The 24,412-nt window shown below is 45.7% G+C and overlaps 2 protein-coding genes across 3 annotated transcripts in view; one reads left to right on the top strand and one right to left on the bottom strand.

Annotated features, from left to right (window-relative positions):
• LOC139055988 (acetylcholinesterase-1-like) overlaps positions 1–21,470 on the top strand; it is a 49,761-nt gene extending 28,291 nt beyond the window's left edge. Inside the window, exon 3 of the mRNA XM_070533716.1 lies at positions 21,103–21,470. Within this exon, the coding sequence (XP_070389817.1) occupies positions 21,103–21,373 (271 nt within the window). The 3' untranslated portion in view covers positions 21,374–21,470. The remainder of the gene's footprint in view (positions 1–21,102) is intronic.
• Positions 21,471–22,171: 701 nt separating this feature from the next.
• Positions 22,172–24,412, bottom strand: part of LOC135901456 (uncharacterized) — a 276,089-nt gene continuing 273,848 nt past the window's right edge. Inside the window, exons 2-4 of one of the 2 annotated variants that reach the window (XR_011512074.1) lie at positions 23,111–23,224; positions 22,923–23,041; positions 22,172–22,702 (exon numbers count right to left, since the gene is read on the bottom strand). The gene's annotated coding sequence lies outside the window, so the exon portion shown is untranslated. The remainder of the gene's footprint in view (positions 22,703–22,922; positions 23,042–23,110; positions 23,225–24,412) is intronic. The other variant, XR_011512073.1, reaches the window with a different exon arrangement.

Here is a 24,412-nt window from a genome sequence, read left to right as displayed (position 1 = left end):
TGTGACGTCATTAGCGATTACCTATTCTAAATTCGTACGTACTGTCCTGAGCAATATGAGCGGGAACACGCGAGGGCGTGGCAAATAGCCTCGAACCCGACGTGGGGCGATCCGCGGCGGCAGCTGTCGGAAACAAAGTGAAAAGGGCGACACGGTTCCGCTAGCTGTTTGCACTCCCGCTTCGCTAGCGTTGCTACGATATGGCAGCTGATTGCGTGTCAACGGTTGCAAGCGATTATATGAGTCGATATGAGTGCGCGAAACCACATCCAATGACCCATCAAGCTTGGTAACTACTGAGGGAGAGGCCGTGACGTAGCCTGCCGTGATTCACTGGATTTGCTTATATCTAGGTGGCGTTGGCTGATAATTCATACACCTGTTTTATATTTTCTTTCGTGGAATATGCTTATAAAAGCAGATCACGGCTGTCCGTGCCTAGCAGTTATCTGTGTTTCAGCGTGTAACGATGTCGCGAGTGGCTTTGCATAAGCGGGAGGAGTCGTCGAATTGCCGAAAAAAGGTTACACGCAGCGCAACATTGCTGCCTTGGCAGGCTGCCAGTTGAAGACCGTCAACAGGATAGTCCAAGAATACCTAGATGAAGGATGCATTAAGCATGCGCCGCTCAAGAGGCGACCCCGCGCCACGTCGATGGACCAAGACCTACAAATTGTTTCTGCAGTGAATGAGAAGCCATTTCAAGGTGCGAAGGACGTGCGCAGTACTCTCGACCTAGCAAATGTAAGTGACAGCATGGTACGGCGAATTGCGTCGCCTCCGAAGTTGCGTCGCCGCTCAGAAGCCCCTTCTCACAGCTGCCAATGAAACTGCTCCGCCGAGGTTCGCCGTTCGATCACAGCAGCTAGAGGATGTCGAATTGGAAATAGGTCGTCCTCTCCGGCGAATATACTTTCTCAAGCCACTGGTACCAGCAGGAAAGAGTGTGGCGCATAGAGAACACACGCGTCTGTCCGCAGAACATCGAGGAGGTGGCCGCAAGCGCACGCACCTCAGTAAACGAGTGGACGGCTATCTCGCGCGACGGCCTAAGTTCCCTTGTAAGCATGTCTGGGAGATTTACGAGTGCTGCGTATTGCACATTGCTGTATCACGAGATGATCCCACATGCATCGAATGGTCCACACCCGGATAGGTACTATCTATTCCTACAGCAGCTGTCTCCTTTCCGTACAGCAAATGGCGTGACACATATTTTAGATAAACTAGGGGTAATGTGCCTTCAGTGGTGCGTGGCGGGTGCGGACATGAACCTAATAGAGCATGCTTGGGCACATTTGAAGGCTAACCTTTCAACGCTCTCTTTGAACTTGGCGACCGCTGATAAACTGTGGGAAGCTTTACAAGAAGAGTGGAGACGCCCTCAAAGTGACACAGCCTTCGTCGAGGCTCTCTACGTGTCTCTGCCAGAAAGAATGAAGGCCGGCATTCAAGCCGGCGCAGCCACACTGCAAAAAATTTCCGTAAAATAACGTAGAAAACATACGTAAAAAATACAGGCAGTGTCATGTTTTATGAATAACGGAGGGATTCTACGTAAAAACAACGGACGACACTTCTGTTTTGTCGAAAACGGAGGAAGCATAAGTTAAAAAGAAAAAAAAACGTGTTTATCGTCCGTATTTCCAAAAACGGAGAATTTCCGTAAATTGTGGCGGGCAGCGTGCACTGAGAGTGAAAACTGCAGGTATCCGAATGTCTCTTTGAGGCGATGACTGTTATCATAAATAGAAATCAGAAAATATTGTGCGGTCGAGGTGAGGCGCTCATTATCACGCGTACTCACTAGCTAGTACTCATTAGCTGTCCAGCGGTGACACAAATTTGGACTGCGCAAGCGGAAGGTGGCGACACGGGCGACACTTCACTCGGTCCGCTGCTCCTGTGGTCGTCAGGTTGACCAAGTTTCTTCAGCGCCGTGTGACCCGTCTTTCGTCAAGTGCCTCGTCGCTGGACTTCTGATTTAAAATCAGGTAAGCTTTATTTTACTATTTTCGTCAGTGATCTTATGCACAGCAGTTGTAAGCCACACGGGAAAGCCCTAAATGCCCATCACTGTTGCGAGTCGGGCAGAGTCGCACGTGCGAGCCCTATAAGGAATTCCGTTGGCGAGCGTAAAGGGCTCACGCGTTCGATGTTTTCAGCGCTTATGGGACATATATAGACTGACACAAAAGCAGCAATGGAAAACGAATGTGGCAACAACTGTCGTTCAGCTGCGGGCGTATCTGACAACACTCTGGATTGCCTTTGTTGCTGTGAAGCTATAGGACTACAACCTCATTTCTTTCGCCCATCCAAAGGCATGGCACTTTGTGCTTGCGTTTCGTATGTATGCCGTGTTGACCATTTTCTTAAGTTGCGAACTGCGAGAAAATTTACTGTCAGCGGTAGCGCGCGTCAGAAGAAAATGACACGTGGTTTGCACTTGTTCTCGCGTCCCTTCACAGCATTACACAGCTATCGTGCAGTGAAGCCATTATGGAATGCATGTAAGACCCTTGCTTTCGAACCTTTATATGTAGCGTCGTGTAAGCTGCACAGTCTCAGCGCTTCAAATTAACTTATTTTTACCTGTATATGGTGCGGCAACTGCAAAGCATGCGAAGGAGCAATGTGAAGGCATTACGCTCTTCTGTCACGTCACGCGAGTCCGTGGGTTTACTTGTTAAATGTCGGTTTCCTTTTACCTATTAGGCATACCCGAGCATGAAGCCCCATTGAATGCCGCCACAAATACATTTGACACTACAAACATGAGCCCACCTCCGTTAGACACTAGCAGCTTCCCGAATAGCCTTAGAGAGCCCCTTGGGAGTCAAGTGCCCCTCCTTCCAAGGGAGAGAAGGGACTTGGTGAGGCGGGTGGCAGATAATTTGTTAAATCTGTATTCAATACCGAAGAGAGAGGAGATACGCAGCACAGCTGCACAAATTGTAGCTGTGTATCCCCTCTCTCTTCAAGATAAGAAGTTCGATGGGGGGCTGCTGGGAAGAGGTTATGACTCTTTTTTCCAGCAGCTGGAGAACCGAATTGAAAATTTAAATCGCGGCAAGCGGTCTGCCTCGCCTACGACAGGAGTTTCGGGCTCCAAAGTGAGAAGGTGGGCGTATGGCTGTGCCAACTGGCAGCCAGTCCGTAGATTGGAGCCCCCAAATGACACCAAAGAAAAAAATACAATTCATGAAACATGAAGGAAGGAAAAACTACAAAGAAATTAATATGACTCTTGCAACACAAAACATGCAGGACACATACATAGAACAAAGAACATTCATTAATACAGATCCATGTCCACACACATCGAAAGTGAAGGAGGAGTGGCCACTTCTATTCATCACACCTTGCTTCTACAAGCACGCGGACAAACTTCTCGGGAAGGATGTGAAGGTATGGAGTTACCCCAGTTGTTGCAAGGGAGCAAGTGTTTAGATTAAAAGCAAATATTGTAAAGCAGGATCATGCATGTTTCTTCAACTACAGAATGTTCCTCTTCAATGCTTAAATACAATTTATGGAAACAAAAATGAATGATATCTCAAAAGCCATTTGAATTTCTCTGGAGTAGTTCAGAAATAAGATGCCGAATGTCAACTTTCGTAAGCTGGTTCGTAGTTTGAAAGCTGATCAAGTGTAAATGAGCAGACAAATCTTTCCAGATTCATCACATGCACAGTAGCCCTGCCAATGCCGTGATGCCAGTAGTCATCGCCCCTTTCTTACTGTACTAAGCTCAAGGCAACCTTGAGAGTAATGCCAAGGTGAACATCACTGAATTTTCCAGTGAATAACTGGAACAGTTAAACAATCGGTTTTCTCAATTTGCTTATGGTAGTGGAAGCCTACAGCACAAGAACTGACGGAGACAAAGGAGGCACATAAAGTACACAGACACAGCGCTGACTTTCAACAAAAATGTTCATTTTGCCGCTGCAAAGCTAGTTTTAAAGCGAACACTTGGGAAAAAGAAAGAAGGTCACACATGCGCACAGAACCTGCTTGTATTGCTATCGCACCCTGACATTTGAATCGAGGTGCGTCAGCTATATTTCACACAAGGCTATCGAGGGACAACTGACACAGTTATTTCCCACACGTGAAATTGCAACAGCCTCGATAATTTCTCTAGTGAGGCTTGATTTTCTCCTAGATGTAATCTTGCATTTGTCGAAGATAGGTTTGCACCCACAGTCGCTACAGTGCACGCCTAGATGACCTTGAGTAGTGTTGCTAACATTGTTGTGGTGTTCCCTAAGCCAATCGTTAACGCATCAGCCAGTTTGCCCGATGTAGACATTACCACATGAGAACGGTATCTCATATACGACACACTGGGCACATTGTGTGATGCGCTGTCTGTGATTAGTTTTACACTGGGCCTTTTCTTGGAAGACAGCGTAAGTCTGCTTGCTCAGTCACACCAGTTTTCCATGCGTGGAAAAAACTTCAGCATTTGCACTTCGGCCAACCTTAAAATATGGTATAACTGCCTTCTTTACGTTGTCACTACGTCATCCTTCTGTGAACTGTGTCCTTGCACGACCAACTTTTCTAACTTTCTTAAGTAAGCCTTCTGTGACACTAACCTGCAAGCACAAGGTATATCCAGCTGCACTGAGGCAGGATACCTGCGACTGAAAGCTCTCTTCCACCTTGTGCACACAGGATTGCGCTTGTGCTCAGTGACTTATATTTAGCCAAATGTGATAGGAATCTTTACTTACAATTCCATGGTTTAAATGTTCATATTTTTAGATACGTCGATGATTGTTTAGTTCTTGACGTTGCAAATAACGGTGAATTCACTGTCGCAGTGTGCTTTGTGTTCTTATATATGTATAGAAGACCCCTAACCTTGATACATGAGCTTTCTGAAGAAAATAACATTCGGTTTTTCGACGTGCGGCTTCAGTTTTTGATGCAGCATGTGTGCTTGATGATTCGTCCAAGGGTGAACAAACCTTTACTTCCATATGGGTCTGCACACTCTAAACTCTTGAAGAGAAGTATTGTCTCTTGCCTTTCAAATGCCTTGAAGAAATCTTGTGTGCGCAAGGCGGCAGAAAACTTTCGGTCGCAAGTATCCCGCCTCGGCACAGCTGGATATACCTTGTGCTTGCAGGTTAGTGTCGTGGAAGGCTTAGTTAAGAAAGTTAGAAAAGTTGGTCGTGCAAGGACACAATTCACAGAAGGATGACGTAGTGACAACGTAAAGAAGGCAGTTATTCCATATTTTAAGGTTGGCCGAAGTGCAAATGCTGAAGTTCTTTCGCGCATGGAAAACTGGTGTGACTGAGCAAGCAGACTTACGCTGTCTCCCAAGAAAAGGCCCAGTGTAAAACTAATCAGACAGCGCATCACACAATGTGCCCAGTGTGTCGTATATGAGATACCTATCTCATGTAGTAATGTCTACATCGGGCAAACTGGCTGGCTAACGATTGGCTTAGGGAACACCACAACAATGTTAGCAACACTACTCAATGTCATCTAGGCATGCACTGTAGCGACTGTGGGTGCAAACCTATCTTCCACAAATGCAAGATTACATCTAGGAGACAATCAAGCCTCACTAGAGAAATTATCGAGGCTGTTGCAATTTCACGTGTGGGAAATAACTGTGTCAGTTGTCCCTCGATAGCCTTGTGTGAAAAATAGCTGACGCACCTCGATTCAAATGTCAGGGTGCGATAGCAATACAAGCAGGTTCTGTGCGCATGCGTGACCTTGTTTCTTTTTCCCAAGTGTTCGCTTTAAAACTAGCTTTGCAGCGACAAAATTAACATTTTTGTTGAAAGTCAGCGCTGTGTCTGTGTACTTTGTGTGCCCCCTTTGTCTCCGTCAGTTCTTGTGCTGTAGCCTTCCACAATGTTCAACCAACCAGCCCAGCTAGTTACTCTGCTTATGATAGTTGTTGAATTCGTGAAATCATTCTCTGATACTCTCTCACAGCTATATGTTTTCAATAAGTAGACCTACTTGGTTGTAGCATATTCATTCTTTTGTAATTTTTTGTTTAATTGCAACATTGACAGGCCACGTTTCGTGAAAGAATGCTGGAATGTGCACCACAACTGATGCACCTAATGGAGCTAACTCCAAAAAAGGACACCATGCACATAGTCGTGCATGTCCAGGACCATAAAAATGAAAATGAGGAAGCAGTTCAGGAATGTGCGCCACAACTGATGCACCTAATGGAGCTAACTCCAAAAAAGGACACCATGCACATAGTCGTGCATGTCCAGGACCATAAAAATGAAAATGAGGAAGCAGTTCAGGTGACTGTGCTTCCCCTTCTGTGTGCCAACTTCAAAGACGACGAGAAGTGCCTTTTTCAAGTCTTTGAGGTAGGTTGTATCTTTGTGCATTGCTTTTGTAAAAAAATTCGATATCGTTTTGACTAATTGAGAATAGTTTTTGCTGTTGAGAAGTGTGAAGATGAATGTTTCTGTTCCGGGACCTCAATCTGTCAAGTAGCCCTTTTCATTTTTTTTTACTGCACTACTTTGGAATGTGCTTACATTTTTTGTTGAGTAGTCAAGCATTGCCACACTTCCAGTTTTAGTTTTAAGCGAGCATAGCTCTATCAAGTGGATCTGGGTTTAATTTCAGCATATTCTTTCTTTCCCCTATTTATGCAATGCTACTGTTCTGTACACAACTCTGCACTAACCTGGTGTGCTCTTTTTTGTTCCAAGCTTCATGCTGACTCCTTTTTATGTGAACTAGAACACATCGATTCGTCTAATTTATCAGACGGTAGTGATTAGACACCCAGACTCCAGATATCTCAAATTTATCTGAACTTGTCAAGGGAGACCTCATCTTTAAAAGTGAACTGTGTAGAATGGCACCTCTAATGCTTGAGATTTTGTAAGGACAGCAGTTGCATGTGGGATTACTTGGTGTGTATAGTTTGTGTACACGGGATCCTTTTGTTCATCCAGGAGGGCACCAGTCCTGTGGGGGAGCTTGGTCAGCTACCTTCAACTCCTACCATCGTCGTACTAGGTAGGTTCCAATGCAGATATTAATGTCCACTGATCCTTGTATAAAGAAGTTAAGTAGCCAACAAGTCCCGATTACACTGAACCCAAAAGAACCCAAAGCAAGCACAAAAGAGCGCGAAGTGTCAACAATCGTATTGAGACCCCCAGTACTTGGGTGGGGCTTGCGTTCCAGAACCTAAAGCTCTCTAGTGACTGGATCTGCAATTCTTTGATTGTCCTAAGCACCTTCCTATTACTTCACGGCCTTTTGTTGAATTAGAAGTATTTTTCTATTGTTGTCATCATGAGCATTTTTATGTTTGTGGCAAAAATGAGACCAGGGCCATGTGTGTTTCTGGAATTTAGTTGTGCTTCTTGAAGCTAACAGTGGAAGCACTTTGGAGCCATAAAAGTTATATTCATTTCCAAGGCAGTCTTACAATTTATGTGTCATTTATGGGATGCTGAAACAGGAGTTGAAAGATAGCTGTTAGTCTAATCTTGAAATACACATAAAGAATGAAAGTGTTTAACAATTGTTGTTCGGAATTCATACTTCTGTATTTTGTATTCCTTATTCAATTGACCACAGTGTCAGCACTGCTACGCACGGCAAATTATGTGTCTTGAATTTCAGTGTCTGTTATGGTGCAACAATATCTAGGCAGCAAGCGTGTCTGTTATAAGATGTGAACATAACTCTTTGGTTACAGAAGTCATATTTGTCACGTTCCCCTTTCTGCACATTTTTGGAGGGAACCTGCCCTACTTACTAAGCTTGTTTCACTTGGTGTAATTTTAATTATGATTTCACACATGTTCACAAGTGCAGAAAATGTGACCTTGGGCCTTTCATGCATTTGACTGATCTGTGACATTGCTTATGAAGTGGAGATGCAACTAATGTGGCTGAGAAGGGATATTGCATTAACATTCTTGTCCATTCTTTGTTGATATATTTACTGCAGCTGTTAGCTTTTCCTGTAGCAATATAAATGAGTATGCCAACAGTAACTAAGGCTTCCTCAAAGTGCTCCAAAATGTAAAAACCACAGCAACAGCCATTAATGCATGTGAATTGAAAATATGAAGCTGTGGAAAAAAGCTGCAAAAATATGTTTATGTGAAACAGGCATTGTTGGAGCTATATGCTTGTTTTGTTGCAGCATTAATATTATTTGTCGACTGTGTGATCACAACCTCATTGCACCTGCTTGTGCCAGAGTGCATGAAGGAGATTTACTTCTTTTACTGAAGGAATATATTACTGACGCAGCAGTAAAGGGCTTGAAACCTTATGCGACCTCTAGTCCACTCTTACGCTGACGAGGACTGTCGCCTTCACTGTTAATCTTTCTTATCATCAGGCCACCTCATCAACCCTAGCTTCACCATCGCTATAGCACAAAGAAAAAATTGAGTCCTTACATGATTTGAATGCGAAATCATTTTGTCTTCTCTAATTAATCGGTTACATCCATGATACATGTCATACATTGTCACACGTGTCCGTTACAACTCTACCTTAATTCACCTTGCTCTAATTTGCACCAACATTAAACAACCTTGACGTAATGGTTCTGCGGAAACCCGCAAGGTGGAGAGAATTAATTAAGAGAAAATAAGACATCCACCCATTTCTAGCAATTTCTACAAAGGAAATCCATACGGTTTCCTCAAAAGAAAAAGCATCACAGTTGAAGAAAAGTTCGTCCTGGTCCGGGACTCGAACTCGGGACCACCACTTTTCCAGGGCAGCCGCTCTGTCGTCTGAGCTAACCAGGCGGCTGGTAAATGGCAGGGCGAAGTCGAATTTGCCAACAACTCAAGGCAAAGGCCACGGTTTGACGTAATGGTTGTGCAAAAACTCGCAAGGCGGTGAGAAGTAATTAAGGGGAAATAAGACATCCACCCATTCCGGACCAGGACGAACTTTTCTTCAACTGCGAGGCTTTTCTTTCGAGGAACCCGTATGGGTTTCCTTTGTAGCAATTCTTACGAATGGGTGGATGTCTTATTTTTCCTTAATTAATTCAACCACCTTATTCTACTCTAATGTCACAGCCAGATGGCTGTGACGTGATGTGTGCAATGACACACGCACTAGGAATATTTTTAGTCAGCCAGAACCATCCAGCTGCCGTAGCGTTGGTGAAGCTTGCTTGTCTCGCACCCCAGATGCCTGGGTTTGACTCCCACCTAGACCCAAATGTACGAAATTTTGTTTTCAGAGTTATTAATTTACTTTGTTTAAACATGTTTTTACTCCTTGTGTTGTCGGCCCTATTTTTCTAACCACCGCTTGATCATGCTGGATTTTCTGCCTCATCAGAGATAAGGCAGAAATTTTCTGAACCCTCTGTACATGCCAGCTGCAGTGTAGCCCACTGTTAAAGGGAACACCTCAGTGTAGAGCTTGTGCTGATTTTCCCTCTTGCAAGTTTACAATGTTTCAACTTTGCAGCAGATGACTTGTGGTTAGGGGCACACCAGTACTTTTCTACGTATCTGTGCAGTGCATTGGCACAGCTTCAACAAAAACTTGCAGCTATAGCGCCAGCAGTATGAGAGCTACGCATTAGTGAGCCCTAAATGCTCCACACTTTACATGTTTCACATTCGACAAAATGCATTACTTTGTCATACAGAAAAGAAGGTGCATATGGCAAACACAATAAAGCTGCAACTTACTCATTTAAACAACTCTCTTCCTTCTTTGATATACCAAAATATGTTATTTTCATTGAAAGGCTATATAAAATATTCTTTATAGAAGGCTACATAAAATTTGAAATATTTTTCAAATTCCTAATCTAATACAATATTTTACAACATCTAGCCCAATCAACAGCCCTACAATCACTAGTTTTTTTATTGTTATGCCCCTGTAGTGGGTGAGCAAAATTATTTCCAGAGAAAGCAGGCAAGCAAAAACTACATCATGGTCTCCAATGCGGGAAGGTGCTGCTGTTACAGTAAACGAGTATAGAACAGGAGGAATCGATGGTCTGCTATCTTTTTTCTGAGTAGAACTTGTTGCTGGGCGAGTTGGTTGGGATATAATGAATACATTGTTGCACCAAAAAAAGGAAAATAAAGACTTGGGAAGGAAGAGTACCCAACGACGCTCAATCAGTGCTCAATCTGTCGTTTCGTACTCTTCCTTCCCAAGTCTTTATTTTCCTTTTTTGGCGCAACAATTTATTCATTATATCTTTTTTCCAGAGGGAAATAATGCAGGTTATAAAATGTCAATAAATGTTTTGAAATAGAGTGTAATTGTGTTTTGATCATTCAATTATTGCAGGGAGCATCTTCAAAACAGACTGCTATATAGCAGCAGAACAGCAGCTCCTATTTTCAGAAGGATTAGATTTTGTGGAGGCGACGTGCCTGCTGTTCCTAACATACTATGTACTAAATATGCCCTATGCTGATGGAGCAGCCACCACATTGGAGTTTTTGCAAAGGTACAAGACACCGTATGCAACATTCATTGAGCATGTCAATTGCAAGTTGCTGAAGCCACGTGTGATGTTTTTTTTATTTACCTGTGTAATGTGTATCGGTATTCTCTTAGTTTTAAGTTGCAAAATGTAACATACTGATAAATTCTCTCACTTGCTTCTTTTTCAAAGCTTTTCGGTGTATTAACACCGCTTCTGTGAGTTATCATACATATTGATCATACACAACATAATATTTTCAACAAGTGCCATTCTACATTTTTACAGTACCAGAGGCATATGTACTTTCTTGAACTGTTGCAACCACATGCAAGTGCATTGGGCTCCTGCCCTCTTTAGCTTATTTCTGTTCCAGCATTGCACATTGCACCATCTATAGAGTTTTGAATTACATGGCGTTATTGGGTCTGATAATCAGTTAAAATTACAGCTGGCCATTGACTAGTGTTCTTATTATAGCGCAGAATGGTATTTCTGGTCTGATAAGGCTTGGCACTGGGAACAAACACATGTTTTCCTCCTAATTTTAATGTTTATCTTATGGACAGCCTTTTCTAATAGGTGTCATGAAAAATAGCCACACAAATAACACGCTGTGGACTTCGTAGTAATGTATACAGGAACACATAGTCTGCTTGTTCAGATTCAAGGAGGACAGCTAAAAAGGAACTGCTAGGTGTACCACCTGCACATCAGCACTTGGATTACCAGAGAATTCTGTCTAGTGTCCGGTGCCCTCTGCTTTGTTGCTTGATTGCTTTCTTTGTAACTGCTCCTCATGCATCTCCTTTAGTGCTTCATTTTAATTTTGCGTACCTATATTCCTGAACAAAGACTAAAGTGGACTAGTTACTATTTCAAATTGTAGAGGTTACATGCTTTTACTCTGACTGGATGGCACACTCGTGGCATGTAACATCACAAATGAGATATAAACAATGCAGTTGAAATGTGGGCACTTTCTAAACTGATGCATCTACTTCAAAAAGAACGAATGGGCAAACCACATATATCAGGACTATCTAAGTATGTGGATAAAATTCTTTTGAAATGAAAATGAATATATTGCATACTGAGCTGGAATTTCTGGTGCGAGATGGTGCTGTAGAGCAACATGAACTCGATGCAGGAACCAGGGTAGAGTGAGGTGGCACGGAAGGTGCCTGCGTTTTATAATACATGTGACGTCACATACCACATTGAAGGTGGAGCCTGATTCGCGGAATCGGTTACCAGAGCAAGTGCAGTTTTGATAACCCGGCTTGTGTGACAAAGTTCTATGTAGCGTCGCATAAATTTAAGAGGATTTCTTTTCAATTGAAGAGCAACGAGAATGTGGTTAAGCCCACAATGTCAGACTTGTGCTACCTGCAGGATCAGTCTACAATTTTAGACTTTAGTAGGATGCTCTTGAGGGCTAGTTGGTTCATACTTGAAAGAAGGTTGAAACTGTGCGAAAAAAACGAGAACAAGGGAAAGGAACACACAACACACCAAAAGCATTTGTGGTGTCTTGTGTGTTCCTTTCGTTGTCCTCTTTCTTTTTTTGTGCAGTTTTAACCTTCCTTCAGTTTTTGGCTGCACTATCTTTGGAATTGACCCATATTTTTTTGGTTAGGTAGCTAGAAAAAAAGTCACTTGAGAATGCCAACAAGGCTGTTCACACTGAGAATTTGTGTCTGATGTGTTTACTTGTTTTACAGACAGATATTTGACATAAATCCGTCAAAGGGCAGCAGATGTCAAGGTGCAAAAAAGTCACGCACCAATGTGAGTATGAAAATAATGAGACTCGCCCAGAAGCTTCGAGTGAATCAGTGAACCTGTGAGTATGTACCCTGTAGATTTTACTGATGCCTTGCCATTCTGGCTGAATATTATTTTGGTTGTTGCTTCATACTGTCCATTTTTATTGTTAATTTGTGTAGTCTATTTACCATTACACCAGGGGGGTTGTTCTGTACGGGTCTGCCTAGTTGAACATCCATTTCAGTCGCTGCTAATTGGCTGAAGCAGCATGAGCAAAGAGGAGGCATGCTGGAGGCGCCTTACTCATTTTTGCTTGTTCAGCTCCAGCCGAACAGCAATGTACGAAATAAACAGTCGACTAGGTGGACTGTTACACAATTAACCATCCCGATTTGCCACAGTGGCTATGGCATTTTGCTGCAGACTAAGTCACGAATTCAGTTCCCAGCTGTGGCAGCCGTATGCTTATGGGTAAAGAATCAATAAATGCTTGTGTACTTAGATTTATGTACACTTTAAAAAACACAAGATGGTGAACATTAATTTAGAGCCCTCCATTACAGCATTTCTCATGGCCCGCTGTGCTGTTCTGGAGTGTTAAACGGAATGATATCTCAACAATATAGTACCTTAGTGTGAACATGCCAGAGGTTGGTAACCAAGGCTGGGATGAAGCAAAAGTGGTCAGACATTTGTTCAATGCCAGCTTGTGATAATATGCATTTTATTCAGTATTTGTCCTAAGCAGATGGTACCTAAGCAACCTTTACATTATCAAGAATGTTAAGTACATATGGCACGATAAACAAAACATACTTCTGTTACAGTTGGAGAGTGTCGGTGCATAAAAGTATTGCCATTAAATTTTCATGATGGGCATGTATGAAGACGAAATCACTTTGCTTCAGTTAATATAGCTGCACAGTAGTATCACAAAATTTACTACCCGTCTTGTCATCATCATCTGTTTATGTCCACTGCTAGACAAAGGTCTCCCCTAGCTACCTCCAGTTAACCCTGTCCATCAATGCATGCTGAATCCTGTGTTAAATATCTTTAATCTAAAGCCATCTTGCATCATCCTTCATGGATTTTTCTATAGTTTTCAAATATGTGGTTATATATATGAACACCGTAGTGGGTAGAGGGACTGAGGCTGGTTATATAAATCTAAAGGGGCGCTAAGCAGAATAAGCTGTGCTGTATTTTTATGTTACCTAAAAAGAAAGCAGCTCTTACCAGAGTGGCTTAGTAAGGCAAATATTATGCGGGCTTGACAGCATTTTCTTGGCCTAATTATTAATTTTTAGTTGGTCAAGGTAGTATTCTTGTATTCTGCCTGTTCGAAAGACTGAACTCTGCAGGATTTGAGAATTTATAATGTGCCACAATGGCTCAATTACAAAGGAGATTGTTTGGCTCAATTACAAAGGAGATTGTTTGAAGTGCAAGCGTCACACTAACATACAAGTGCTGGGGTTTCGGAGCAAAATAAAATAAAAAGTTTGGCCTTCATTTTTTTAACCTGTCATTATGAGATTATGAAAAATAAGGTTTAAGATCATCTTTTTAATCTACACTAATTCTATGCTTCTGTTTAGTTTGCCTCATTTTCACTGTACACATTAATTTTAATGTACATTCACGTTAGTGTCTACCTAACCAAATTGAGTCCTTCCAATTTTTTCATTTTTTTCTACATCTTGAAGTGGGGCCTCGAAATCGGTAGTCTTGAGGGATCAGGTGGCATAAAAGGATCATGTAGCGAAGTGCCTGCATACAAGGCTGCAGCATAGGAACCGCTTCGTACCCGCTACCGTTGGTATGAGCAGGAGACCTGTAGTCAAGGCTGCATTTGTAAAGATATACATTAAGTTATGAAGGAACTTGTAGCTGTCGCAGCGCAATGTGAATTCAGAGCCTACGGGCAGCGTGCCTTTCTTCCTGCTTTTATCTCCTTTTCACCTTATGAATATAAAGATTTCCTTGAAAAGATGTACAAGCCTAAAACATCCAAGTATACTAGGTCTACTCAATGACAACCTAAGAATTCAGTACAAGCTAAATTGACAAACCATTGTGCATCAGCCCTCTGTTCCATTGTGGTTTAAAATATAATTTCTCAGGAATGCCAATATTGAAAGCAGTTTTCGATGACAACATGGAAATGTGCTATAATTGGCTGGTGCAACTTCGGAAGATCTCTTTCATGTAGAAGTGGGATAGAAAGTGGGGACCACTGCATTCTTGTCACATACTCCAGTAACAAATCTTTGAAAATGGTATTGCTTACTTTTGGCTATGAACAGAGCCAGTTATGGAATTTCTGTAGGAATCTGTTGTCCGTTGTGCAACAAAGCAGTGAAACATGGAGCTACCCATGGTTTCTTGAGTTGTGTAGCCGTGATGGTAAACATGGGCCGCATTCACATGCTCAGTGCGCATTATATTTTCGTACTAAAGGTGTACCTTGTTGCGGTCTAAGTGTTTTGATCAGTTTCTGCCTTTCATTTTCTTTTCAGGCCTGCCAGACATCTTTGGCGTTGTAAACTTGTTTCAGGCAAGTTGGTGCGGGATATTCCGCCACAGCAGCAATGCGCTCCGGCAGCGGCTGGATGCCGTTTGGAGAGATAGTATGTCCTAGGTATGAAATCTTGGAGAGACCAAACTGGAACTTCTCGCGGTTCAACAGAAAGCCCGCCTCATAAAGATTGTGTAATACTTCGTCCAGATTGCGAAGGTGTTCTTCCGTTGCGCCAACGACCAGGATGTCGTCCAGGTACACTACACAAGCTTGGCTCTTCAGAGGCCCTAGCACGCAATTCATGGCACGCTAAAACGCACTAGGAGCCGTGCGCAAACCAAACGGCATGCAGTTAAATTCGTACAAGCCTGAAGGAGTCCGAAAGGCTGTCTTGCACTTATCTTCTTCAGCGACGTTGATCTGCTGGTATCCCGCGCGTAAATCAAGCCATGAAATGAACTTGGAATGGCCGACCGTATCAATAGCGTCATCAATTGGAGGTAGTGAGTACGCGTCGCGTCGTACACTTGTTTAGCTGCCTGTAATCGACGCAAAATCTCCAAGAACCATTCTTTTAATGATCAAGCACGACGGGAACTACCCACGGGCTTATAGAGGGCCGAATGATGCCCGCATCAAGCATTTCACGCACGTGTTCTGCGATCACGGTATGCACCCGTTCCACGTACCTCCTCAGTGGCACATATATCGGCAAGAGGTCAGCCGTGGGTACATAATGTACCTGCAAACTATTGCCTGGGAGGACAACCGTGCTATGGGCGAACAATGCAGCGTGGCGAGCGAGCACCCAGCACAAGATAGACGAATTTGCAGGCTCACCTGTCGGTGTCGGAACTGGCGTGGAAGTAGCCATAGTGCTCTGGGTCAGAGTAGTAGAAGGGCGGAGCTCAACACTACCGTGGTCGATGGTGATTTTAATCTGGCCGGACAGCAAGAAATCCGTCCCCAGAATCATGTCGGCTTGGAGGTCCTCGAAGACGGGAACAGCTGGAGAGGATTCTGTACCGGCCGAATTCGGAAGATGAATGTCGAGCGTGCCCACTGGCATAGCGCTGCCTTCTAGCCTGTAGAGCGCAGGTTGCGTCCATGGACGGATTATGCCAGGAGCATGAGGTTGGTGTAGAACGGTCCTCTCAACGCCGGCATCCACAAGCGCCAAGAGGTCGTCTATCCCTTCCGCAAATATTGTTAATACATTAGATTGGCAGGCCTGGTGTTGGATCCGGGTTTTTCCCGGATGAGGGCAATCCTTGTCATTGTGGCCAATACGAGCACAAGAGAAGCAGCCGCGTCGTGTGGAGATGGTCAGTGAAGGTCATACCTCCGGCATGCCTGCAGCAATACGAGGGCGCTTGCTATGCTGCAGTTCAGCTGCCTTTCGAGCGAAAACAGAGGTGGCTGCTTACGGAGGCTGAGCAGAAGATGGAAGCATAGGCAGGTTGCGAACGTAGTTCCCGCGCCTACTAGGGCGCCCCTCGCGGCGGCGAGCGCAGAACCGGCAGGATACGACCGGCCCGCTTGCGTTCGGAAAGCCTGTATGTGCACTGTTTCGCGCGTAGCGGTTGCCTTTTCTGAGCAATGCCGAAGTGCAACTTGAGCTGTTGAGTAGTGGGCTGCAACAGCACGTACACCAGCTCACGATGAACAAAGTTTTACAGGTTTCCAAGCCGACCGTATGAAGCAGAACGGCGTCCACACTGGATAGCGCTCGTCCGACGGCATAAGCTGTTTTAAGTTCCGGCGTTATGCCAAGTGCGTTATAACGCTGAATTCTTTGCTTTTACAGCAATGATGGCAGCAACGGGACACCTACAGTAAGTGGCGTAGCTAGGTCGTCTCGCACCCGGGGCCCATAGGTCTTCTGTCCCCCCCTCCCCCGGGTTTATTGGAGGAAGGCGAGGATATCAACAATTTCTGTGTGTCTCCAGACGTATATGACCCCCCCCCCCCCCTCCCACTGGCCCCTTGCACCCGGAGCCCCCCCCCCCCTTGCTACGCCACTGCCTGCAGTACGTACTAGGATATGCATCAAACAAAGTAGTTTGTTCCTACACTGTACCGCAGTAAAGCCGTGGAACTCTTTCCCAATCCTCTCCCATTCAAACAGCGCTAGGGCTTGCTTAGAGATTTGAGGAGGGGTTGCAGCCGGCTGAGCTGGCATACACTCTTCTGCGCCCATGGCAGCATATCAACGAAGGTGCAGATGAGATCACCAAAATTTTTGACAACGTGGTTTACTGGAACCTCCTTTGCACGCACTGAAAAATCGCAACATAAAAGTATCGCACTTCCAGTAACTTGGGCGAAAATATTTTCTCAGCGTAGTCTTACACAACTGATAAGTTCATCCCCTTTTTTTTTGTGTTTGGGGAGAGCAACGTTAGAATACCTCTGGTAGGTCTTACGAGTCGTTCATACGCCCCACGTTCTTGGATGAGATGTTTTGGATTCGTATTTGCCGTCATGTATGTACAGGGAAACTACCGCGGCGTCCTTGCACTTCCCTGCGATGCCAGCACGGCAATCGCAGCTCCCCGCTAGGATTTGTTTGCTGTCGCCGATCTTCAAGAATCAATTTCGCCTGCACTTTTATGCGTCCACACCGTAGATAACGAAGTAAATTACGCTGAGCTTCACGCATCTCGCTGGTGCATTATTTTTCGTTTGCGGAATAAACCTAGCAGTCGCTTCCGATCAGTGCGAGTTCAACACTTCCCTCACGTCGTAGACGTGCCCCACTTCAAATAGACGACTTCCTTTCTCTGAATTCCTTTTACGAAAAAAGCTATGAAGATCTTGTGATTCCCCGAAACCCGGCTAAAATTAATATCGGCACGCTGTTTCGCGCCATCGCTGTCGTTTGACAGCACGCCAAACACGCAGTGCGGGCTGCTGACGCCGTGAGTAATCCTACCACATTCGCGCAACTATTCGTCAGATGGCGCTAGGGGTCGGAAAAACGGGGCGCCGCCTAGCACTTGCAACCTGCCCATAGTCGACCAACCCGTCGATCACATACTGGCGAGCAGCACGAAAGAGCCAGCTGATGCCGCAGTCCTCGGGAAGGTTGACCTTGTCACACCCGTAGAGCGTTATCTCTTCGGTTGGTGCTTGCCGGCGGCCGCGCATGCGCATTATGCGATCGTCATAGGAAGGGAGCTGGCGGAAAGAAGTCACTAAAGCAGCGCTCCATTCGGCCCAGGAAGTATACATACAGCCGCAAACTTGTGCGACGCTTTGGCGGCATCCCCAAGCCGGCTTTCGGAGAGCCGACATCCTCACGTCCTCCGACAAGGCGTGTCGACAGGCTAATGAATTGGCTGTGTTTTACCACAACTTTGGATCGTCGTCGAAGCCGTGGAAATCGGGAACTTCCGCGGGAGATGGTGAAGGAAGTGCGCTACGCGCAAGCGCTGTAGGGATGGAACCCGTGTCGTCTTCCAGGCGCTTTGTCAGCGCTGCAATTGCCTGTGTGACCATAGCCATGTGGCTAGAGGCTGCACTAGAGGGGTTATGGACAGCGTCCGCCGCCGATGCATTAGGCGCTTGAGTCGCGGCAGCGGAATCCACATCCAAGGGGGCGTGCACGCCGCCCCTTGGCGGTAAAGCGTTTTGCATAGCGACGTGAGGGGGATCCACGACCTGAGAAATTGGAATGACAGGCGTCGGGGCGGCAAGATGGGAGGCCGAGAAACCGCGAGCGCGTGTCCGAGCGCTGCGGCAAGCGCTGGAGCAGCAGGATGCTGGAGGATTCGCCAGCTCCGCAACGCGATCACCGAGGGTGGGTCGTCAAGCAAAGGTTCGTTTGGCGGCTGCGCCATTGTAATGAGATAGTGAAGCAGACAATCGGCAGTCCACCAGAACGCCCGGTTTACTTCTATCTTCTTTTCTCGCGCCCGCAGTGTGAGCGCCGGCGCCCAAGTGCGCATCTTTGTCTTCACAATATAGATTGCTCCGTAATTTCGGCCAATGAAGGCAGATAAAGCGTAATGAACGAAACAACAAGAATGTCTGAAGCCACAAGCACGAACATCAGAGGAATCCATGTACTAACCATCATTCCCATGGTGGTTGAACAATCGCAGCGCCACACTTCCCTCCAGCAATTATTACAGAAAACGCTGGCCTGCGACATACGATGCCATAAGCGCCTAACTTTTCACTGGAATTTTTTTTTCAGTTTCACCTTGTAATGATGGCGAAAAACCGAAACGGCCAAAAGTGCGAGACCCCCATATTCAGAAATTCGCTTTAACTTGAAGCCACGACTTGAACTCCAGCAGAAGATAACGCCTGACGTAAGCGCGCCGAAGGAAGGGCAAAGATAATTTTTGGCACGATCATTGTCAGGTGTTCTCCAGTGTCGGAGTTGGCCAAATCGTTGTTTCAAGTTAGCGCGCATTTCTGAATACACGGGGGAAAAAGCACTGAAATCATAGTGATGGCAGCTAGCACAATCGTGCAATCTAATCCTTAGGGTCGAGTCTGAGCGCTATTTATTCGTTTGTCACCATATAGTCAAGATTCATCGTTGGTGCTCACGGACACTCTAGATATACGACACTAGTCGCAGCGGTACCTGCAGTGGCCATGGCGTTGCGCCACAGAACTCCAGGTCGAGCGTTCGATCCCGGTCCCGGCTGCCGCATGTCGATGGGGGCGATATGCAAAGAAACGTTTCTGTACTAAGATTTAAATGAACGATAAAGAAGCACAGAAGGTCAAAATTATTCCGGAGTCCCCTTCTACGACCTGCTTCCTAAGATTGGGGTTCTGGCGCGTAACACTCCAGAATTTTTAGAGCGTAGCTGTTATGCGCCCGTTCCTCCATTGAGCGTCGGCCTGCATCGGCGCCGTACCTCGTAACAGAGCGAACGAGCAGAAAGAAAGATGGAAGCGAACGCGGAGATGAAAGAGAGGGCGAAAAGGAAAGTGAAGGAGAAAGCTACAGTGAAAGCGTGAGGCTGAAAGCGGAAGAGCAGGAAAGGGGAGATGGCCTGCGCATGTGCGAAGTTGCCGGCGGCCACGGCATCCGCAGCCGCGTGGGCGATCTCGTCTGTGCTTCCCAGGGGGAGGCACAGATGAGCACAGGCGCAGTGGCATGGGGAGGGCTACACTCGCCCGCGACGTCAGCTGCTGAGGTCAGTCCGCGGTATCAGTGTTTGTCACGGTAGTCTGCTCCTGCAAGAGGCAATGACGAGCGACTTCGAGTAACGCTCGATGTTGCGCTCCCTTCGATTTTGTCGCCGCTGACAAAACCCTCCAAACACCCCCCCCCCCCCCCCCCCAATTGTGCCACTACTTCCTCGCGACGAAGGGCCGCTATCGTCGTCGGTGGAACAAAAGCGTGAAAAGCGTAGTACCGCGCAAGACGGGCTGTGCGGCGACGATGGTTACGATATGGTATTAGAGTAGTACACGTCGCCTGTATGGAAACAAAGCGCTACATGAACGGAAGTCTGTCAGCGCGTCACCCTCGCGCTGCCTCACACGATCTCCCGATTAACGAGGCAGTCGCACCACACTTTGCTCCAACTGCAATATGCCGCAAGAGAGAGATTGGGTGCGCCAGCGGTGCTACTCCCAGCGTTCTCTTCGTAATATAAGCCGAGTACCTATATATTCATATTACAATATAATGACACGCCAAATGAAAACACTTATAGAGCTGCGCTCAAATTTTGCATTAGAGAGTATCGTAATTGTCAGCGAACATTTTTAAGTGATATACGAAACTATTGGGAACGCGTCAGACGTTTCTTTTTTTATGAAGCTGGAGAGAACGATGAAGACATTTCCGATACTGCAACTATCGATAACTATTTCGCTTGCGCCGAGACATGACTTGATAACAGTTATAATTTAATTAAAAGGAACACTGGCAACAATTTCAGGCTGCGAGCCACATTGTACGTGAAATTCCAATGACGTAAACGTCCCTGCTTTCAAGCGCCTTAATGCGAGGTTGCGGCAAAGCTGTACTCATGTCAAAAGTACATACCTATTCTCTGCTGTGCAGAGAACATAAGCGTGCAACTCTGGTGCTTGCGAACGACGCTTGACGGCGCCTGCTGGTTTAGAGGTGGCGAGCCCAGGTATATGCGCGGTCACACAAACTTGCACACTGTGATAAATGCATCGTGTTCTTACGAGCACGTTCAGTTTGCAGGAGCGGGCTGCTTGCGCGTTCGACACGGCAGTGAATGGGTTTGCTTTACGTTCCATTTCGTTGTCGCATTTGCGCATCAGCAATCTCCCGCTTTATTAGCGCAGGTCGCGAGGAGCGAACGCACGCAGCGCAACTTTGTGGATCTTGCTGGTCGCGCAGGTCTGTGCCGAAGCTGGTAGACGGCAGTTCGTGGCCGGCGATTCACAATGGGTCCAACGACGAGATGGTGCGGCTCACGCACGACGGCTACAACTACAGCAGCACCCCAGACCACGACTGCTTGCTGGATGAAGATATCCTCAAAGATAGAGGACTAGAGCCGGTCAGCTCGTCACAGCGGGCCATGACAGCCTTGAATGTCTTCGACGGGAGCCTGCGGCGGCTGGCGGAAGAACTTATGCGGCTCTATATGCGACATGGTCTCGCATAAATTTCTCACCTACATATTATTTTATTTTATATACATCATACACACTACGCATAGAACGTTTAAGCAGGGTGAAAATAAATAATACAATGTAAATGAATTACGAAGGACTGCAATTTTATGAAAATCTTCGCGGTAAGAAATTCCAATCATGCATTGTACATGTAGACAAGGTAACTTCAATGTCTCTCTTCGTTCAGAGTAAGGTGCGAATGCACTGGTACGTCGTGTGCCGGATATGTCTGGTCGTTAGGGAAACGAATGGTGAGGATTCAACTGCTAGTTTTTCTATTATTAAGCACACGAAGAACTCGTAACACGATGAGGACAGTGGTGCGCAGGGTTCCATGCCGCAAGGGCCAGTAATGCCCAATGTGCGCCAAACAATGGTGTCATGCATGCGATGATGCAATCATTGACAACGGGCAACGTGCCTGTATAGGGGCATAAAAACAGTAGTAAAAGATTATGCACATCTAGCACACGTTGGAATCTATGTCAAGCGAAGCTTTCATGTTGCGGTTAATAAAACGCTATATATTTGTCCGTTTCGTTCACCTTTGGCGTAAACAGGCGCACGCATGTGCTCACGGTCACCCGTGCTACGCAACGTGGAATTTTTTTTTTTTATTGGCGCAAATTTCCTCATTGCTTCTTATGGCGTATGCGGCCACTACATCATAGCCCACTGCCTCGTATAGGTATGTCTAGGTAGAGGTATAGTATATGTATAGGTGTCTTGTATACGTATAACTATGGTATCGAAATAATGACCATCATTGTTAACATGTGGATGCGCTTCACATCTGATCCCTCCTTATGGCTATGTGCCACAGTAGAAATTCATAATAATTGTCAACACGCGGTGGCCATCTCAAACAGGTACTTGGTAGCGTGCCTTGGTGGTCCGCTTATTGAAAGGCCGGTGGACGAGGCAACGAACGAGGGTGTGTTATTGAAAAGAAAGGGGTACTACATAACGTTGGTGGAGGAATGTGAGGTAGCATCGTGTGTCAGCGCCTGACGTGTCATCATAGGTTCCTTTTTTCGTGGAAGGGACCTGGTCGACGGAAGGTGTGTGGGGGGAGAGTAATTATGTGCTCTATTGAAGGTCAGGGTCACTGACTCCCAGAAGAGACCACTGACCGTGACCTCAATTTTTCTAATGCAAAACTGCACGGCTTGTTCGATACCTTGTTGTAAAACCTGCTGCCAGAATGTAGAGGCACTTATTTGCACGTGTTTACCATCAACTGCCACAACACAGTTGGGGAAGTGCCAGCGGATGCCGAAGTATCATGCTATGGTTTCCCAGTGTTCTGGTCGTGGCTCCTAGAATTCGGAAAGAGAAACGCACACCACAATGAAGGAAAAGTTTTGCATGCTAGTGAGGTGCCGAAACTGATTTTGCTTTTTACTTAACTTGACTTCAGCCATTTTACATTACTTCACAATTCTCTTTATTTTGCTGCATCTGTGGCTCTTTAATATGTATAAAACATACACGCTACAAAACAAGAGGTGACAAGAAACTGAGGCAAGCAATACTCACAGGCAAGTAGAGTGGCTCCAGATGTTTCTGTAAGTATCATGGATGATAGCCGGTATGTTGATGGCGCCACCATCAACAACATAGCCACCTCCCTGATGGCCATTCCCGAGAAAAGGTATCTACGTACAACAAAAGAACAGGTGATAACTTGGGTGAAAGCGTGAGTGCTGTCACAAGTATTGGAGTACCTGAGAGTAATAGCCAACCTTTCTTTAGAACTAAGAGGCTCCCGGCAGAGGTTATGGCGCTCCAAGTCCTCACGGACAAGCTTATGAAGGTCGCCAAATTGTTTCGAAATCATCCTGTAGTATAGAAAAAAAACATTTCGGGGTCTTTCGTCAGGAATTCGTACTCAAATATTGACAGCAAAACAAAAATAAATATGTTAAGGGCATACCGCTCTTCATGATAAAGTCACAGTTTCTGCCTTATCCTTTCAATACATGCCAATCAAGGGGCAGCACTTTTTGAAGTGCAGCGAACAGCTAATCAGAGATGCAGTGGTCACTTCATCTTGCAGCGTTTGTTTAAGTACTAAATAGCCATATCTCCACCCAAAATATAACTTTCTCACGATTACTGTCGTGAGTAGCGCGGAGTCGAGAGTGGTATGCAACAGGCTCGTGCTGGCTGTTTATAACAAACACAATAAACTGCTTCACGGTGAATTCCTAACTCCCGGCTGCGTTCCTCGGCCCATGCGGATTCGCAGACGACGCACGATATCCCAGGGATGTCCCTAAAAGGTCCAAACACCCCACGTCCAAACATGGAGCTCCCGAAAACATCCTAGGGACGTACACGTTGGGATCATCCTGAAAATATCCATGGTCGGCTTTAATTAGGACATCAAACTGGTGCCCTCGTGTATGGGAGTGCACCACCATTGCATTAGTCGAGTAATGTCAAAAAGCAGTGACAATTGATGTTTTCGTGTCTGATTGTCATTATTGGTCTAGAACTCCAATATTTCCCTCAATGTGGCGGGCTCGCGCGCGGCACAGCGGTCATGGAAAATTGTTAAATATAATTTTCCACGAAGTATAATAATAATATTTGGGGTTTTACGTGCCAAAACCACTTTCTGATTATGAGGCACGCCGTAGTGGAGGACTCCGGAAATTTTGACCACCTGGGGTTCTTTAACGTGCACCTAAATCTAAGCACACGGGTGTTTTCGCATTTCGCCCCCATCGAAATGCGGCCGCCGTGGCCGGGATTCGATCCCGCGACCTCGTGCTCAGCAGCCCAACACCATAGCCACTGAGCAACCACGGCGGGTTTTCCACGAAGTATAAATTCCGCGAATGTCGTTAAATGCAAATATATTGCGCTCACTTGTGTCTTCCTACAATGAATTGTTACACCGACACCACCTGACAGCTGCCGTACGTGTTTTGCAGACGCGTAACGGCACAAGCCGCATACAGACAGCATAGAGTTTCTCAGTGACAAACTCTATGACGGAGAGAAAACGGCTGAACAAGCCG

Source organism: Dermacentor albipictus, chromosome 2 (genome assembly GCF_038994185.2).
Source record: "Dermacentor albipictus isolate Rhodes 1998 colony chromosome 2, USDA_Dalb.pri_finalv2, whole genome shotgun sequence".
Lineage (NCBI taxonomy): Eukaryota > Metazoa > Arthropoda > Arachnida > Ixodida > Ixodidae > Dermacentor > Dermacentor albipictus.
Note: the sequence above shows the minus strand (reverse complement) of the source record. Positions and strands in the feature narration are given on the sequence as shown.